The sequence below is a fragment of the Dasypus novemcinctus genome, chromosome 5 (assembly GCF_030445035.2).
Source record: "Dasypus novemcinctus isolate mDasNov1 chromosome 5, mDasNov1.1.hap2, whole genome shotgun sequence".
NCBI classification, from domain to species: Eukaryota; Metazoa; Chordata; class Mammalia; order Cingulata; family Dasypodidae; genus Dasypus; species Dasypus novemcinctus.
In genome coordinates, this window is record NC_080677.1 from 77,520,100 (window position 1) to 77,540,888 (window position 20,789).

Consider the following 20,789-nt stretch of genomic DNA (forward strand, 5'->3'; position numbering starts at 1 on the left):
CTAATCTCTCACAAATGCCTCTCAAGGGCCAAACCCAACTAGAATCTAGCTGGCATGGGATGTTAAGCCTGCAGGTGTCAGCTACTTTATAGCAGAACAGGTGAAGGGTGAGGCATGTGTCTCAAGACAAACATACAATGTGGAGAAAAAAAAAATGTGTATATGGGATATTTAGGATTTTGGACCTAGAGTGTCCATGCCCCAGCATGACTCAGAGCAGCCCAAAGCAAAGCAGACATGACAAGGGAACCTGAAGACTCAAAGGGGCTACGGAGCTGGGACAAGGCAGACACATTAGAGATCTACCTGGGTAGAAACCAAAGACAGATGGGCCCTCAAACATCTCTGTGGATTCCATCTTGGACAGAGGAGGACCAGATTCTGACCCCTACCATAATGTTAGCCCCATGTAACTGCCTCCCACCCTCACTCTCATACCACATTTATATGATACTCCAGGGCAGGAGAGAGAAACCAGCTACCAGAATGGAGGTGAATCTAAGTTTATATATAACTAACGTAAGGAAAGAACTGAGACTGATGATCAGACACAGCACTTGGTCTAAAAGAAGCCACTGACTGGTTGGGGAAGGATGGACACATAACACAGATGACTGGAATGCAGTAAGAAACAGCTCAGGTCAAAAGATGCACATGGGGAAAAAGATGTACAGGGACTAGAGATGTAAATAGAGAAATTCCAATCTTGCCTGAGGTATTGGAAATACTGATATTTGAGGTGAGCCTTGATGGATGAATAGGGATTTAGCAAACAGATCTAGGGGAGGGATGGAAAGTATTCAAGTCAGAGGAAACATCATATGCAATATACAGAGGAATGGAATATTCCAGAAAAAGTAAATCATTAAATGTAGCTGGAGATGGGAAACAGGAATGAAGAGGGAGAGAAGGGAAGGAAAAGTAAACCAAATTTTAAAAGGAACTGGGAGCACAATTAGACAAGGCATTTCCAAATCAGTATCTCTAACTTTCAGAGTCTCTTTCCAAAGGATCCTCACCTCTCTGCTGTCTTCCTACATCCTTTCCAACACACTGATTTTCAAGAGCATCCATCCTTTCCTTTCAGCTCACTTGGGAAACATGGCAAATCTCTCAAGGCTTATCTTCCTTTGATGAGCAGATGTAGAAGGCCTGGAGTGCTAGGATGGGTGAGTTTCAGCTTTGATGATCAGCATCAGCAACTTGCAGCAAATGAGTCCCTTAAAACTTGTTCTTTTGTAGGTTTGATGGAGTCATTTCTAGAATTTACTCTTGAACTAAAGACTTAAACCTCAAGGCACCTCAGATAGTCTTACAGAATTGTGCAGTCCAAAAGACAAATATACTTAAGCCATCTAAAGAGCATTATCTCCTCAGTGACCAAACTTTTACAATGGAAGAAACTTAGATTAGTATGTAACTCATCAATCTGTCAGGACTCTCCTCAAAATGCTGTATTTTGCTCTTTTTAAACAGAGAAACAAGATCATTGATTTACAAATAGTCTTATATATAACTACTCCAGAAGTAATATTCCTAAATTTGCCTTTATAATCTAATAATTTAAGAAATAAAAATAATTGTTCTCTTTATCTTCACAAATGGCAAAGATTATATGATAGAAAATAAATAAAAGTGACTGAACTGCTTTTGTTTTTGTTTTTTACCTCATTACTGATGTTCGTTCCAGAGAGATCTAATGATATCAAGGGAAATATGTTTACAAGATGTTCAATTCCTATGTCAGTTAAATTTTCACAATTTCTTAAATTCAGGTAGTTTAAATTAGGGCACCTGAAAGAAAGCAACATGAGAAATTAATTTTAGCATTTGATCACACTGATAGTAACAATTTCTGCATATAAAAACTATCTGGGGAAAATAAATGGTATCAAAGCAAAGACTATCCTTTTTTAGACATAAAAGTTTAAAGTAGAAATCAATTCAGAATTACAAAAAGGGGGTTTTTATGTAAAATTTTATTTCTGTGATTTACTTTGTTGTTGTAATTATAATTTTTAACCTAAAAATCACATGTACACAAAAATCCATCAAGTACCATGATGAATGACCATTGAGAGTATAAGGTGAAGTTTCTCACTTACCCCTTACATGTTTGCTAAAAAAAGGCTTGACCCTTAGTGAAAACAAGACAAACATAATGTGGAGCATAATGAGTAAGGCAGATGAAGAATAACCCATGAGCCAGATTATTCCTTGGGAAATGCTGGCGTAGTGGTTTACATAGATATAATTTCCTTGAAAAGTATACAGAAGTCACCCATGTCTAGATATTCATAACTTCATGAATGACTCCATCTCACTTTTTCTCTTAGGTGAAATTACGAAACAGTTCAGATACAAACAAAAGGTTAGTTTCTTCTGACTTCTGTCTTTTATTGGGTTTCACAGAATATTTGACCAGCACCTGGTCATTCCTGATGTTCCCCAATTGATTTGAAGTCTTGTTTCTAGGTATTTATTGATCTTTCCTATTAGCAAATATACAATTACTAATAATAGGACATTAAAAAAATTACTATTATCATACCGCTCTGATAGTTTCACAATAGAGGCATCACCCAGGTGGATACAGTTGCTCAAATTTAGCTCTCTTATCTTTATGCTCACAGGACCATCAAGAAATTGCCTTAGTCCCACATCGCCAAGTCTGTAGGAAAGAATGAGAAAAACTTTACATGTGATTTTTAAATGTAAATCTATAGGGAAGCGGATTTGGCTCAACTGATAGAGCATCCGCCTACCACATGGGAGGTCCAAGGTTCAAACTAATGGGCCTCCTGACCCGTGTGGTGAGCTGGCCCACGTGCAGCGCTGATGAGCACAAGGAATGCCCTGCCACACAGGGGTGTCCCACACGTAGGGGTGCTGCACTCGCAAGGAGTGCACCCTGAAAAGAGAGCTGCCCAGCGTGAAAAAAGTGCAACCTGCCCAGGAGTGGCACCACACACACAGAGAGCTGATGCAGCAAGATGATGCAACAAAAAGAGACACAGATTCCCAGTGCCGCTGGCAAGAATGCAAGTGGACACAGAAGAACACACGGTGAATGGACACAGAGAGCAGACAATGAGGGGAAGGAGGGGAGGGGGAGAGCAATAAATAATAAATCTTAAAAAAAAACTAAAAAAATAAATGTAAATCTATAGAATATTATTAAAAGAATAGTTATTATACCCAATACATTTCAAATTATCAAAGTAATATCTAAACATTGGTGTTTTGTCAATATTTTAATACCAAATTTGATTATGTAGCTTTTAATGTAATAGAAAAGTATAAATGATAGTAAAGGGAGAACTATTAATGAAAACGTTATTCCTGTTTGTTCATTTAATTAGGTGACACTGTTATTGTAAGACAGATAGCATACAGGCTCTCTTTTTCTTGGATTAACATGTGACCAAGTTAATAGTTCCAGATGCAATCTCCTGCAATACCCAAATTTATGAGAGGTAGAACCAAGACTAACAAACTAAATATAATTTGGGAGGAAGCCCCACTAAATACAAGGCCAATGAAGTGCAACTGGAAAGGAAACAGGTGACCTTTCCTTTCCTTCTCCATGAAGGAAGACCTGATGACAGAAGGAGGCCTTGGCCTCTCCCTTCCCACACTGCCTGTCCTAATCAGAGACACCTTTTGTGTGTCTGCACCAACCCTGCCAAGTAGGTCCTGCTTTGTAAAGCAGTTGAAGGCCTGTTTGGCCCATCAGTTCCCTGTCTTCTATAGGGGTCTTTATTTCTGATTTCATTTGGAGACCACCTATTCCTTCTAAAAAGCACTTCAGGAAGTAAAGCGGGACAGGTGATTGCACACTGCATCATGAGAGAGGCAATTTTCACACATTACAATCCTACATGTGGTGTATGGCTAAGAAGAGTCTGGACACAGTTCATGCTAAGAACTGACATTTGGTATGCCCCCCACTTGGTCGTATTTGCAAAGAACTGAGCAGTACAGGGCAGAAGGAAATCCCTTTTCAGCTAAAGAGGCCATAGCAGGTGGGGGTATGCTGTGCCCATCAACCCACTTTCCTCCTGCTCTATGAGGGGGGCTGTGCAGCACCTGCGGGACTAGTAAAAGTCTGGGGAGCCAAGGGCGGCAGGGAGGGAGAAGTGAATTATTCATCTAAAGACATTTTTAGTAACAGGAAAACAAAACAAAACATGAGATTTATAAGGCTGAGAAAACATACCCCTGAAAATGGTTTTAAAAAATACAACATTAGAACATTTTGAACAGTATGGAGGAATAGAAATTAATAATAAGCACTCTGGTTAAAATAAAAATATAGCCTAAGATACAGTCTGAGATGAAAAGGTGGCTAGGTGAGAAAAACAATGATAATGTGATATAATAAAAATATCTGTGATTTCTATTGGTGACAAAGTAACAGGTTCTGACATCAGTGTGGCTCATTGCCTATATTCATCAGTAATAAATGAGAGGTTAGAAATTAGAAGGTTAGAAAAAAACAAAGATGTCATTTTAAAAGAGAAGGAAGAAAAAAAGGACAGATGGCAAAAAAAAACCCTAAAAATTTAATAAGAATAACACCCTAACTTAAGTTATCAAAACCAAAATTGACCATTTAGAAAATTAAATTAATAAGTAGAGGGCATTTGAGAGAAGTTCCCTTGGAGTACAGAACAAAAGAATGAATAATTTTAAAAATATATAAGATAGAAAATTAAGATTCAACCTTTGAATAAAGGGGGTTCTTGAGAAAGATAAAAGAACAAATAAAAACAAAGCCACTGTAAGAGATATTTGAAAGAAACCTTTTTGAATAGCAAAACACAGTCCACACATTTACAAAGCAAATAAAAATAAGCAAAAAATAAGTCCAAATAATAAAACACATTAGAAGAAGCAAAAGAACACCAAATATTTCAGTGTTATAATAATGATAAATATAAATACTTTAAAATAGTCCCAATTTGACAGAGATTCTCAAATTGGTTTGATAAATAAAACCTAAACTGTAAGTAGTCTGAAAGAAACACATTTAAAATAAAATGACAACAAAACTAAAAAAAAATTACAAGGACGGATTGGACAAACTAAGATAAAATTAATACCAGGGTGGTAATTATATATTAAGTCAAAATACTATGTTAGTAAGAATACTAAACAAGATCAACAGGGTTGTTTTCTATTGCCACCTCCAGTGAAGGTGATTCGATTTGATTGAGGATAGAATTTTGGGATCGTAGTCTTCCTTCCTTGAAATGGCATATGGTATAATAAATTAATATAAATATATTTAATATATATCTATATTTTAAAAATCAGACTGGCCGTGGATTTGTCCTCTACAAATAGTGTAATAATATAAACAATCATGAAAATAAAAATACCAATTCGTAAGTAAATATATACATGACATAGATACTTTCTGTTGCAAAGAAGAAGTCTGAGGGCAGCCTGTCTTTTTTTTTATTTATTCATGAATTTTATTCAACATATAATGTAGTATAAATAAAAAATATAGCAAAATAGTTATAAATTCACAATGAATGTAATTAAGATACAATTTGGTAGAAGACAGCTTTTGGCAAATAAACAAAAAAGGGGCATAAAAATTTGAATAGTATAATTAATGTAATTTAAGTTCCATGGAATTTTTAATGATCTTCAACATGCTAAACAATACAATCAGTTTCTTCTATACCATGCCTTGCCCCTGGATAAGAAACTCTTAATTCCAAAAACCCAAAATGGGCAGGCCACCCTCTTAAACCATAACATTATAAAAATTAAAATTAACAACAAAATAATAATTACATGGAAATTTCAATATACCTTAATAACTAAATCTTGGATTAAAGATAAAACCAAATAAGTGTAAAAAAATTGTATTTTTTCCAAAATTAATTTATGTATTTAACACAATTCCAATTAATTTTTCAGTAAGATTTAATTCAGAATGTGACAAAATAATCAAAAGAATTCTAAGTTGATCTGGAAGAATTGGCAAGAACAGCTAATTCACTCAGAAGACTAAAAAAGAGTCTCATTTTATTAGATATTAAAACATTATAAAGCAGTATTAATAATAGATAGCATATATTGAGTGCTTTTTATGTGTCAGATGTTATGCTAAGCACATTATATGAATTAATTTTTTTGATCCTCATAAGAATCCTATGAGATACTCTTCCCCATTTTCACAGATGAAATACTGTGTAAGATTAGATAGAGTACAGAGAAATTAATGGGAACAGAAAGATAGCCTGGAAACAGACATATATATGAACATTCACACACACACATACACATATATACATATATTTAAGAATTATATATATTTAAGTATTATATTATGATTAGAGAGGCATCAAAAATCAATAGAATGGTAATTTAATTGGTTAATGCAGTTAGTATCAAACTTGGCTGTGCATCAAAAGCATAAAGGTTGTTTTTTAAAAAAAACACAAGCTGGGGTTCCATCCCTAAAGATTCAGATCCAGTAACTCTGGGTGGGGTGTGGAGATCTGTAGTTTTTTTCAACTACACAGGCGACTGATGTCCTGGGAATTTTTGTTTCATATTGTACATGTATTTTTAATTTATCTTTTTGTTACTGGGCAGTAATTTAATTGTACTGTAGTTAGAGAATATGGGTTATTGATACCAATAGTTTGAAATTTGTTGACATTACTTTAAAATGTCATACAGTTTCATTTTAGAAATGATCATGCATGTTGGGGAAAAATATATTCTCAAATTGTTGGTTGTAGTGCTTTATTGGGCCTATTATATATAAATCAGGCTTGGTATTTTTTCTTCAAATCTGCTACAACTTTACTAATATTTTTGTCTGTTTGATAGCAACAACTGAGACAGAAGTGTTAAATCTACCAAAATGATGATGAATGTGTCATTTTATCCTTGTAGTTCTGCTCCCCCACCCCCGCAGCTTTTTTTTTTTGCTTGCTCTCTGCCCTGTGTCCATTCACTGTGTGTTCTTCTGTGTCTGTATTTATTATTTTTACTTATCCCCATCCCCGCCTTGCAGCTTGCTTGTTGTCTGCTCTCTGTGCCCATTCGCTGCTTGCTCTTCTGTGTTTTTTTGCTTGTCTCCCTTTTTGTGGTGTCACCTTGCTGAGTCAGCTCTCCACGACACTTGCAAGCTGGGCGGCACTGCGGGGTGCTTGCGAGCGAGCCTGCCTTCACAAGGAGGCCCCAAGTTGCAAACCCAGGGTCTCCCATATGGTAGATGGGAGTCCAATTGATTGAGTCACAGCTGCTTCCCTATCCTTGTAGTTTTATTGTGTTTTTGCTTTCTATATATATTTTTTTAAAGATTTATTTATTTATTTAATCTCCCCCCCCCCCCCCCCCCCCGTCCGTTGTCTGTTCTTGGTGTCTGTTTGCTGCGTCTTGTTTCTTTGTCCGCTTCTGTTGTCGTCAGCAGCACGGGAAGTGTGGGCGGCGCCATTCCTGGGCAGGCTGCACTTTCTTTTCACGCTGGGCGGCTTTCCTCACGGGCGCACTCCTTGCGCGTGGGGCTCCCGCACGCGGGGGACACCCTTGCGTGGCACGGCACTCCTTGCGTGCATCAGCATTGCGCATGGCCAGCTCCACACGGGTCAAGGAGGCCCGGGGTTTGAACCGCAGACCTCCCATATGGTAGACGGACGCCCTAACCACTGGGCCAAAGTCCGTTTCCCGCTTTCTATATTTTAAGGCTATTTTATTAAATATAAATCTTGAATTGTTCCATATTGCTGGTGAAATGAACTTTCTTATGGTTATTTCATGACTGTTGTTATCTGTAATGTTTTTGTTTAAATTCAAATAAAAGTTTGATGCCCATAACTTTCTTTCAGTTAGTACTTGCATAGTATTAATATATTTATTTACATTTTTTGGCTTTCAAACTCAGTGTTTTAGAAGTATCTCACAGCTGATCTGAAATCTTGATTATATGTATAATCAATCTCTGTCTTTTACCTTATATGTTATACTCTTTCATATTTTCCTTCTTTTTTCTCTCTGTTGTCATGTCTTCAGAGTTATCTTCTAACTTCGTATTTCTTACCTCAGTAAGTTCTAATCTTTGGATTATCAATCCACTGAGATTCTTTATTTCAATATTATATTTCAGTTCCTAAATTATTGTTTTCAATTCTATCTGGTCATTTTAAAGTATTTTATTGTCTGCTCATATTTTTGAGCCCACCATTTATTTCTTTAAACATTTCACAAATATATTTAGTGTTCTATGTCTAATCAAATTCCAATAGCTGAATTCTTTGAAGGTCAGGTTTATTTGGCTGTTCCTGATGACTCTTTCTCATGGTAACTCATTTCCTTGTGTACTCGGCAATCTTTAATTGTGAGCACCTATTTATTTGATCTTAATCTTTATTTGATCTTAATCCTGGGAATCCTGGAGGCCTAAAGAGAAGATGCCTTCCTCTAGAGAAGATTTAGCACTGGCTTCTTGTAGAACACTGGGTGCTACTGGCCTAGACCACTTTACCTCCTATGTAGAGCATTAACCCTGAAATTTGTGGCTTAGAATGATAAGCATTTATTATCTCATAGTATCTGGGGCTCAGGAATTTGGGAGTGGATTAGATGGGTGGTTCTGGCTTAGGGTCATTAGGTTGCAATCCAGATGGCAAATGGGATGTCAGTCATCTGAAGGCTTGCCTGGGCTGAAGGGTCTGCTTCCATGCTCACTCATGTGGCCTTTGGCAGGAGGCCTCATTTCTTCACTGGCTGTTGGCAGGAGACCTCTTTTACTAATACAGGGTTTTCCTATTCCAAATCCTATGTTTAATAATAAGGAACATGGGTTTTTAAGATTTTGTATGACTTAGTTTTACTACTTTGACTTGTCTGGTGTTTACCCCAAATATTAGCAAAGTTCATTGTACATCATCCAATGCTATTTTGTAGTACAGTAAGATGAGTTATCATCTGATCCAATAATATTATAAGGAATCCACACAGGAGAGAGTTTAAGATAGCCACTGGGGAAGAGGCTTCAGCAAGAATTCAACCCTTGCCCACCTAAGACTATGAGGAGAGAAAAACCAATAGCGGCTCAGGTGAACAAAGTTTTTTAATAAGAACTCACCATCCATCCATCTACCAGAAAATCCACACAGAGAAGAAATCTGACCAGTACTCAAGAGGAAAAATTTTTTGTGAGATTTTCCCCATAAACAAGTCAGAAAGTCCATCTGGGAAAGAAACTTGTTAACTGAACCAGCTATGAGAGCCCTCACTATGAAAAGCAGCCCATAAAGTTTCTTGTTAGTTTATTTAATCTTACAAGGACCCATGATTCCTCATATCCAAGCTTTTCTGGCCATCTCCCTGCAACCCCATATAACTTATCTGGGTTGGCTGGCCCTCCCTTTTGGTCCCACAGAACTATGACTTACCTCCACATTAGCACTGGATTCCTGAATTTCATGTTTACCCCACCAGCCAGTGAGGTACTTGAGGAGAGGGTCTGGCATATACTAGATACTCAATCCATGTTTCTTGAATAACTGACTGAATGTCTTCCTTACCTTACACTGTTTGTCAAATTCAACACGGTCAGTTGCTTCAAAGGTGAGAGTGACCTGAGGCTGCCATCTGTTATTCTCTTGCAGTCTACCATGTAAATGTGGTTGATATTTGGATAATGTTTGTCGATAAATTTGAAGCATGCATCAGTAATCCTTTTATTTCCTGTTATAAAACAAAATAAATGACAGGTATTATATTTGCAATGCCACAAGAATAAAATTTAAAAATAATGCTGAACCAGATTTTCAATATCACGGACCTTCAAATCGGATCTTTCTGAGGTTACAGATGGAAAGAGCTTTGAAAGCACAATCGGAGATATGTGGCGCACCAGTGAAAACCACTGATGTAAGACACAGGCACTTTTCAACTAAGGCCTTTAGAAAAAGAAAAGATTAAATTGAAATGCATTGTATAGAACAAGCTTGGCAAAATAATGAAGTCACTTTTTCAGAAACAGACACGTAACTATTAAAATTTCCTGGGACAGGTTGTAGCTCAGTGGTTAAGTGCCTGCTTCCCATGCACAAGGTCTGAGGTTCAATCCCCTGTAACTCCTAAGAAAAATCCTAATTTCAATGAAAATGGGATTTTTTCAAAACATTTAGTACAGCTACATTAGGGGAATGCAGAAGAATTAGAATTAAATCATGTAACAAGAATATGGAGTGAGAAAATGGAATGCTGAAAAAATCACTCCATCTAGCAGCTAATAGAGAACTAAAGTGAAGTTTGTCCTTAGACTACATCACTGCAACAAAAGTATACTAAATGTGAAACAAAGTTTCTTTGGGTTTATAAGGATTTGAGCACTCAGATGCTTTGGGGTGTGTATGTATGTGTTTGTATAAAGGTTTAAAATGATTGTCTTACTTTTTAAAAAAAGGAAACTTAGATTTAAAGCCCATTCATAATCTGCCCATCTAGTGGGACTGAGAAGAACATGAACCTTCTGGTTACTTACTTTTATACAGTTGTCTGTGAGAGTTGGCATGTCATTGATGGTCAGGTGCATAATTCCAGTGCAGCTGTTTGCAATATTCCTGAAGCCTTGGACTGAAATCTGATTTGTACAGAGCAGATGAAAATGAGGGGAGAACCCATTAGCATGACTTCTGATAAAACCCCAAGGTAGTAATAAGCAAAGATATTTCATGATTTTGCTAATATGTTTGAAAATTGAAACCAAAAAGTATGACAGATATAGACGAAAAGAAAAAATCTAGTCCTGATTTCTTTTTTTAACAAAAATTTTTATTGAAGTGAAATTCATATTACATAAAATTAACCATTTTAAAAATGAATAATTCAAGGCCATTTAGTGCATTCCCAATGCAGTGCAACCCTGACCTCTAGTTACTTCCAAAACATTCCCCAAAAGGAATCCTGTACCCATTAAGCAGTTACTCCCAATTCCCTCCTCATCCCATTCTCTGGCAACCACTAACCTGTGTTCTTTTTTTTAATGGATTTACTTATTCAGAACATTTCATATAAATGGAATCATACAATATATAGCCTTTTGTGCCTGGCTTCTTTATTTAGCATAATGTTTTTGAGGTTTGTCCACACTGTGCATGTATCAGTACTTCACTTCTTTTTATGGCTGAATAGTATGTCCTCTGATGGACATTTGGGTTGTTTCCACCCCTTGGCTATTGTGCACAGTGCTGCTTTGAACATTTATGCACATATATTTGTTTGAGTACCAGTTTTCAATTCTTTGGGATATGTACACCTAGGAATAGAATTACTGGGTCATATGGTAGTTCTATGTTTAAGTTTTGGAGGAAGTGCCACAGCAGCTGCACAATTTCACTTCCCCACCAGAAATGTACAGGGTTCCAGTTTCTCCACATCCTTACAAACATGTTATTTTCCCTTTTTAAAAAATTTTTATTATAACTATCCTCATCATGTGAAGTAGTATCTCACTGTAGGGGTTTTTTTCACTTTTTTTGTTTTTTAAAAGATACTTCGATTACTTAAATGTTACAGAGAATATATAGGGGATTCCCATATACCCTGCTCCCCACACCTCCCATATCTTCCCACGTTAGCAACATCTTTCATCAGTGTGGTACATTCATTGCAATTGATAAACACATTTTGGAGGATTGCTACTAAGCATGGATTAAAGTTTACACTGTAATCTACACTCTCTCCCATTCGACTCTGTAAATTTTGGCCAGATATATAATGGCCCGTATCTGTCATTGTAATGTCATTCAGGATGATTCCCAAATCCTAAAAATGGCCTCCTATTACACCTGTTTTTCCCTCTCCCTAAGCCCAGACATCCATTTGTCACTGCCTCCACAACAATGATATTTCTTGATATTTCTTCCATTGCTAGAATAACAATAAATCTATAGTAGAATACTAGGAAATTTATTTTAGTCCATAGTTCCTTTCCCAATCCTGACAAGTCAGGGATAGTGATGCCCACTCCACCATTAATTGAGGGAGGATTAGATCCCATACATCTGATGGATGGGACTCTCTTGCTTGCAGTTGTAGGCACTCTCGGTTCCTTGGTATATTGTTTGTCCATCATCTCCTCCCCATTAGTGGTCCTGGGTGAGTCCATTGAACTGGAGAGTAGGTGTTGAGAGTCAGAGCTCAGCTGGCACATGGACAGCCCAAAGATTTAAGTCTCTTGGATGTACACCTGCCAACTCTAGTACTAACTGTAGGTTCACATAGAAGGAAAGAAGAGTCATGCATAGGGAAATCACTGCTGAGTCTAACTCTGTCACACTGGGGAGCATAAATACCAGATTAGGGCCCACTAGCAAGGGGCCAAATTTTTTTTTTATTATTTATTTATTTTTAATTAATTTTTAAAAAATATTACATTCAAAAAATATGAGGTCCCCCCACCCCCTCCACCCCCTCCACCCCACCACTCCCCCCACAGCAACACTCTCCCCCATCATCATGACACATCCATTGCATTTGGTGAATACATCTCTGAGTATCACTGCACCTCATGGTCAATGGTCCACATCATAGCTCACACTCTCCCATGTTCCATCCAGTGGGCCATGGGACGATCTACAATGTCCGGTAATTGTCCCTGCAGCACCACCCAGGACAACTCCAAGTCCCGAAAACACCTCCATATCTCATCTCTTCCTCCCATTCCCCACACCTAGCAGCCACCATGGCCACTTTTCCACACCAATGCCACATTATCTTCAATTACTAACCACAACAGTTCATGAATAGAATGTCAGTAAGTCCACTCTAATCCTTACTCTATTCCTCCATCCTGTGGACCTTGGACTGGTTGTGTCCATTCCACATCTATGTCAAGAGGGGGCTTAGATTCCACATGGATGCTGGATACAATCCTCCTGCTTTCAGTTGTAGGCACTCTAGGCTCCATGGTGTGGTAGTTGACATTCTTCAACTCCATGTTAGCTGAGTGGGGTAAGTCCAATAAACCAGAGTGTATGAGCTGAAGTCTGTTGAGGCTCAGGGCCTGACTATCATATGGTCAGTCCAGAGATTCAGATAAGGGGCCAAATTCTTGAGCTATCTGCCTGACTGTAGTGTCTGGATGTCTTTATATCCCAGAGGAGCTTTGCTATTTGAGGTAGTATCTACTTTGGCTGTCAATGGGATCCTGTTGAGATGAGCATAAGCGAAACCTCTGGGGTGGCCTCCTGACCTACTTTAAAGTCTCTTAGCCATACAAACGCATTTGTCTTTAGCTTTTCCCCCTTTTGGTCAAGGTTTTGATTTTTTGTTTTGTTTTGTTTTGTTTTGTTTTGTTTTCCCAGATGCATTACATGTTGGTACTTTGTAGTAATCCCTTGGTGTCAGGGAGGCTCATTCCCAGGAGTCATGTCCCATGCTGGAGGAAGTCATTGCTTTTATATGCTGAGTTCAGCTTACAGAGAGGCCACATTTAAACAACAAGGAGGCTCCCAGTAGGTAACTCTTAGGTACCCTACATCACCAGGCTAAGTTCAATTTTAAGAGTAAAAGGCTCATAAGCATAGTCATCAATATCAAGGGTCCTTCAATGGATCATCCTCCTTCACAAGCCATTGTGAAGCCATTGGGGCATTCTTGTTGTTACATTAGAGAATGTAGTAGTGCTCCCCCAGATGGGAAATTGATATTTTTTGGTTATTTTATGAAACTCCACCCACTGTAACAATGCCCCTTGAACATTCAAACACATTTATATGCCTTATATGTATACCCAGGTGAACTTTCTCCCATGTATCTCCTCTCACTGATACCCCACACCAATGATCCTCCCCTACCATGGTCGTAATCTTTCTGTGATCTAAAACCTCTTCAAAAATGAAGCCAACAAATTAGCCACATACAATTAATAAGAAAATGAAATAGTAATGATAGTTTTATACATAAGAAGTAAAATACAGAAAAAATTAATAAAAGGTAAAAATAAATAATATTTTTAAAAATTGGAATATTAAAAAATAATGAAAAAATATTTTAAAAACTTTTTTTTTACATTTTCCTTTCATCACTGTAAGACTCTTGTCCTGTATATACAGTGACATTTTCTTCCACTTATTCTCCAGTATCTTACTTTTATTTTTTATTCTTTTCATTTTTTCTTCAAAGAAGGTTTAAGTCACAGTGGAGTCTCATACAGAATACAGGGGATTCCCATATAATCAACATCCTCCCCCTTTACTGCTTTCCCATCAATAACATTTTCTATGTGGATGGTACATTTGTTACAATTGATGCAGAAATATTGAAACATAGATACTAACCACAGTCAATGGTTCACATAATGGCTGACATTTTGGACAATCAAGTTTTATAAAATCTGGTAAAATTTAACATGGCCTGTATCTGTCATTGCAAGATCATGCAGAACACTTCCATCACCCTCAAAATGTCCCCTGTTTCATATATTCTATTCCTCCCTCCCCCTTCCCTTCAGGCCCATGGCAACCACCAGGCTTCACTCCCTGAAGGGCAGGAGTCATAGTTACTTGTGTATTCACTGAGGGCTTGACACACTGGTCTCTCATTCCCTATTAGGCACAGCCGATGCTCTCAAATGACTCCTGTCCTCTGTTTGAGAATATAGGGGGCCTCCCTAGGATGGGAGTTCAACACCTTCCTGCTCATTATGTGGGTCTTACCCACTGAAGCAACACACTATGCCAAAATGATCACTCACATACTCCCTAGAAGCCTGCCCCAGGTGCACCCTGACCTGAATGCCCCCCATCCAACACCCTAAACCAATAACCCTTTCTTGTCATATTGCCAAATGAGCATTCCTAACATTGTAATTTCAACCACATACCCACCATTACCCAGTGTTCACCTGCTCTCTCCTCCAACCTTCCCCCTACCCTAACCCCCTGTCAAACCGGCACCACCCAACCCAATATCAGTATACCCCAGTCATGTCCCTTCACTGCACAACTACAGGCTTCCACCTTGTCATAGATTTTGCCCATATGGGCATTGGCTCACAACCTTCTTCTCCCTTTATATTTCCTGTAAACTTGTCTTCCAGACTCTAGCTCTGTGCGTCTGCTCAGTTTGCTTAATTTATATCACTGAGAACCAATAATATTTGTCCTTCAATGCCTGGCTTGCTTCACTCAACATAAGGTCCTCAAGGTTCATCCATGTTATCACATGTTAGTACTGTATTCCTTCTTACAGCTGAGTAATACTCCATTTTATGTAGATACCACAATTTGTTTATCCATTCATCAGTTGACGGACATTTGGGTTGATTCCAACTTTTGGCAATAGTGAATAATGCTGCTATGAACATTGATGTGCATATATCTGTTTGTGTCCTTGCTTTCAATTCTTCTGGGCATATACCCCACAGTGGAAATTCTGGATTATATGGCAGATCTATGGTTAGTTTTTTGAGGAACTGCCAAACTGTCCTCCACAATGGCTGCACCATTCTACATTCCCACCAGCTTTAGATAAGGTTTCCATTCCTCTACTTCCTCTCCAACATTTGTAGTCCTCTTTTTTCAATAGCCACCAGGTTAATGGGTATAAGATGGTATTTCATAGTTTTGATTTGTATTTCCCTAATAGCTAGTGATGTTGAGCCTATTTTCATGTGCTTTTTAGCCATTTATATTTCTTCTTTGGAGAAGTGTCTATTCAAATCACTTGTCCATTTTTTAAGTGGGTTGTTTGTCTTTTTATTTTCGAGGTGTAGGATTTCTTTATATATGATAGATAATTCCTATCAGATTTATGGTTACCAGTATTTTCTCCCATTGGGTAGGCTGCCTTTTCACTGTCTTGACAAACTCCTTTGAAGGGCAAAAGTTTTAAATTTTGAGGTGGTCCCACTTGTCTATTCTTTCCTTTACTGCTCATGTTTTGGGTATGAAGTTCACGAAATCATTTCTTATTACAAGGTCCTGTAGATGTTTCCCTACATTATCTTCCAAGGTCTTTATGTTGTTGGCTCTTATACATAGATCTTTGATCCATCTTGAGTTAATTTTTGTACAAGGTGTGAGATAGTCAAGATATCTTGTATAAGATAGTGAGATATTCTTTTGGATATAGATATCCAGTTCTCCAAGCACCATTTGTTGAAGAGGCCATTCTCTCCCAGTTGATGTGCTTGGTGGCCTTGTCAAATATCAGATGACTGTATATGCAAGGATCTATATCAGAACTCTCAATTTGGTCCATTTGTCAGTATGTCTATGCATGGTGCCAATACCATGCCGTTTGACCACTGTAGTTTGTAGTGTGTTTTAAAGTCATGTAGTGTGATTATTTCATTTTTCTTTTTCAATATGTCTGTGGCTATTCAGGGCCTCTTTTCCCTCCAAATAAATTTCATAGTAGTGTTTCCAATTCAGTAAAAAATGCTGTGTTGATTTTTATTGGGATTGCATTAAATCTGTATATCAGGGTAGATGGGGACCTCATTTTTTTTTAATGTAACATTAAAAAAAGTAAAGAAAGAAAAAAAATCTGTATATCAGTTTGGGTAGGGTAGACATCCTAATGATGTTTAGTCTTCCTATGCATGAACTAGGAATATTCTTCCACTTATTTAAGTCTTCTTTGATTTCCTTTAACAATGTTGTGTCATTTTCTGCATATAAGTCATTTACATCTTTAGTTAAATTTATTCCTAGGTATTTGATTCTTTTAGTTGCTATTGTAAATGGTATTTTTTTCATGATTTCCTCCTCAAATTGCTCATTATTGGTGTACAGAAATGCTACTGATTTTTGGTCATTGATCTTATAACCTGTGACTTTACTGAACTCATTTATAAGCTCTAGAAGCTTTGTTGTAGATTTTTCAGGGTTTTCTATGTATAGGATCATGTTGCCTGCAAATAGTGAAGTTTTTACTTCTTCCTTTCCAATTTGGATGCCTTTTTTATCTTTTTCTTGCATATGTGCTCAAGCAAGTACTTCTAACACAATGTTAAATAGGAGTGGTGACAGTGGGCATCCTTGTCTAGATCCCGATCTTAGAGGGAAAGCTTTTAGGAGTTCACAATTGAATATGATATTTGCTATGGGTTTTTCATATAAACCCTTTACCATGTTGAGGAAGTTTCCTTCTATCCCTATCTTTTGTAGTGTTTTTATCAGAAAATGGTGCTGTATTTTGTTGAACGCTTTTTCTGTACCTATAGAGATGACTGTGATTTTTTTCTTTCAATCTGTTATGTGGTGTATAACACTGATTCATTTTCTTATATTGAACCATCCCTGAATATCAGGAATGAAGGCCACTTGGTCATGGTGTATAATTAATTTGATTTGTTGTTGAATATGATTAGCAAGTATTTTGTTGAAGATTTTAACATCTATGTTCATTAGAGAGATTGGTCTATAGTTTTCCTTTCTTGTGGTGTCTTTGGCTTTGATACTAGGGTGATGTTGGTGTCATAGAATGAGTTAGGCAATGTTCCTACCATTTCTATTTTTGGGAAGAGTTTAAGCTGGACTGGTGTTAGTTCTTTTTGGAATGTTTGGTAGAATTTACCTGTGAAGCTGTCTGGTCCTGGGCTCTTCTTAGTAGGGAGGTTTTTGATGACTGATTCTATCTCACTACTTATGATTGGTCTGTTGAGTTCATCAATTTTTTCTTTTGTCAGTGTAGGCCGCTTGTTTCTACAAATTTGTCCATTTCCACTAAATTAGTCATCTTGTTGGTTTATAATTTTTCTTTCTTTTTTTTTTTTTTAAAGATTTATTTATTTATTTAATTTCCCCCCCTCCCCTGGTTGTCTGTTCTTGGTGTCTATTTGCTGCGTCTTGTTTCTTTGTCCGCTTCTGTTGTCGTCAGCGGCACGGAAAGTGTGGGCGGTGCCATTCCTGGGCAGGCTGCTCTTTCTTTTCACGCTGGGCGGCTTTCCTCACGGGCGCACTCCTTGCGCGTGGGGCTCCCCCACGCGGGGGACACCCTTGCGTGGCACGGCACTCCTTGCGTGCATCAGCACTGCGCATGGCCAGCTCCACACGGGTCAAGGAGGTCCGGGGTTTGAACCGCAGACCTCCCATATGGTAGACGGACGCCCTAACCACTGGGCCAAAGTCCATTTCCCTATAATTTTTCAAAGTACCCTCTTATGATATTTTTTTATTTCTGTGGGATCATTGGTGATATCCCCTTCTTCATCTCTTATTTTGTGTATTTTCATCTTCTCTCTTTTTTCTTTGTTAGCCTAGCTATGGCATTGTCAATTTTATTGATCTTCTCAAAGAACCAGCTTTTGGTTTTATTTTTTCTATTACTTTCTTATTTTTGGTTTCATTTAGTTCTGCTCTAATCTTTGTTATTTTCTTCTTTCTAATTCCTTTGGGGTTAGTTTGTTGTTCTTTTTCTAATTCCTCCAGGTGTGCAGTTAGGTCTTTGATTTCAGTTCTTCCTTCTCTCTCCCTCTCAGTACCACTTTTGCTGCATCCCACACATTTTGATATGTTGTGTTGTCATTTTCATTCGTTTCAAGGTAGTTACTGATTTCTTTCATGATTTCCTCCTTGACCCACTGTTTGTCTAAGAGTGTGTTGTTTAACATCCATATCTTTGTGCCTAATCTGGTTCTCTGACCCTTACTGATTTCCATCTTCATTCCTTGGTGGTCAGAGAAATTACATCGTATAATTTCAACCTTTCTGAATTCATTGAGAGTTATTCTGTGGCCTAGTATGTGGTCTATCTTGGAGAACGATCCATGTGCTCTCGAGAAGAATATATATCCCACTGTATTTAGCGGTAGTGTTCTGTATGTGTTTATTAGGACCAGATCCTCCAATATATTATTCAAAATCTTTGTTTCTTTATTGATTATCCATCGAGATGTTCTTTCTAATGGTGTATTAAAGTTCCCCACTATAATGGTAGAGGCATCTACTTCTTCACTTCATTTTTCCAGTGTTTGCCTCATGTATTTTGAGGTACCCTGGTTAGATGCATAAATGTTCATGATTGTTCTTTCTTCTTGAATGATTACCCCTTTTATTAATACATAGCGTCCATCTTTGTCTCTTACAATAGTTTTGCATTTAAAGTCTATTTTGTCTGATACTAGTATAGCTACCCCCATTCTTTTTTGGTTATTGTTTGCTTGTAAAATTGTTTCCAACCATTCACTTTCAGCCCTCTTGAATTCCTGGGTCTAAGGTGGGTTTCTTCTGGACTGCATATAAATGGGTCCTATTTCCTTATCCATTCTGCCAGTCTATGTCTCTTGACTGGTGAGTTTAGTCCATTAACACTCAATGTTATTGTTGTCATGGAATTACTTAGATTTAGTCATATTTTCTTTGGATTTATATATGACATATATTGTTTTTATTACTCTTTTTGTCTTTTTAGTTGTTCTTACACTCTCCTCCAACTCCATCTCTCCTGTTTTTTCCTTTCAACCTGCAGAACTCCCTTTAGTATTTCTTGATGTGCTAGTTTCTTATTGACATACTCTCTTAGATTCTGTTTATCTATGAATATTTTGAACTCTCCCTCATTTTTGAATGCCAGTTTTGCAGGATAGAGAATTTTTGGCTGGAAGTTTTTTTTCTTTTAGCACCTTAACTATGTCTTAGCACTGCGTTCTTGCCTCCCTTGTCTCAGATAATAAACCAGCACTTTATTGAGCTTCCTTTATATGTGATGGATCTCTTTTCTCTTGCTACTTTCAGTATTCTATCTTTGTCTTGAGCATTGGACACTTTGAAAAGTATGTCTTGGAGTAGGCCTGTTGGGATTTATACTGTCTGGGGGTATGCTGCACTTCTTGGATATGTACATCCATCTCCTGTAGGGTAGGGAATTTTTCAGCCATTATTTCCTCCAACACTCCTGCTGACTCCTTTCCCTTCTCTTCTCCCTCTGTATATGTTTGTGCACTTCATATTGTCATTCAAGTCCTGAGTCCCTGCTGGATTTTTAAAATATCTTTTTATCTATCTATTCTATTATCTGTTTGATTTCAGATGTACTGTCTTCCACATCACTAATTCTTTCCTCTGGCCTGTTCTAATCTGCTGTTGTGTGCTTCCATTGTATTTCTGATTTCTTGGATTGTGCCAGTCATCACCATCATATCTTTTATCTTTTTATGTATGTTTACAATTTCTTCAGTATGTCCCCCCAGTGTCTTCTTAATATCCTTAGTCTCTTCCTTCACTTCATTAAGTTGATTCATGATATTTGTTTGGACAGCTCTGATTAGTTGTTCTAAGTTCTGCATCTCCTCTTGTTTTTTTGTTTGTTCATTGCCTGGGTCATGTCTTCCTGTTTTTTAGTATGGTTTGTATTTTTTTGTTGTTGGTATCTACTTATCTATTTATCTTGGTGTGTTTATTCAGTTGATTGGCTTATCTCTCTGCTCTAGGTTTTATTGTGTTGTTTTTGAGTGTGGTAAGGTTTCACTTTGACACGTCATTCCTCCTTTTCTATTTCCTTGCCATTGTCTATGGTCTCTTGAAAAAGATGTTAGTACCAGAGAAATAGGAAGAGATAGGAAGAGAAAAGGAGTAATAGTAGTGATAATAGTAAAAGGTAGGAGAGAGACCATACAAGATGTAAGCAATTGAATAATTAACCTGAGTAAGAAAGTACTGAAGAATAAGATTAGAAAAGTGGGGCAGAAACAGAAAAAAAAGTTTTAAGAGAAAATAAAGCACAGAGAAAGTAGGAGAGAGAAATGAGTACAAGAAAAACTGAAGACCAAGTCCAAAGATGTAGAATGAAAGAACAAC

At 37.4% G+C, this 20,789-nt stretch overlaps 1 protein-coding gene across 2 annotated transcripts in view; it reads right to left on the minus strand.

The window, feature by feature from the left end:
- The window catches only part of FBXL13 (F-box and leucine rich repeat protein 13), a 330,038-nt gene that overhangs the window by 85,044 nt on the left and 224,205 nt on the right, over positions 1–20,789 (minus strand). For both annotated transcript variants that reach the window (XM_071215017.1, XM_058297971.2), the window contains 5 exons: positions 10,526–10,624; positions 9,821–9,938; positions 9,561–9,723; positions 2,552–2,671; positions 1,668–1,794 (listed from right to left, as the gene is read on the minus strand). In XM_071215017.1, the coding sequence (XP_071071118.1) occupies positions 1,668–1,794; positions 2,552–2,671; positions 9,561–9,723; positions 9,821–9,938; positions 10,526–10,624 (627 nt within the window). The remainder of the gene's footprint in view (positions 1–1,667; positions 1,795–2,551; positions 2,672–9,560; positions 9,724–9,820; positions 9,939–10,525; positions 10,625–20,789) is intronic.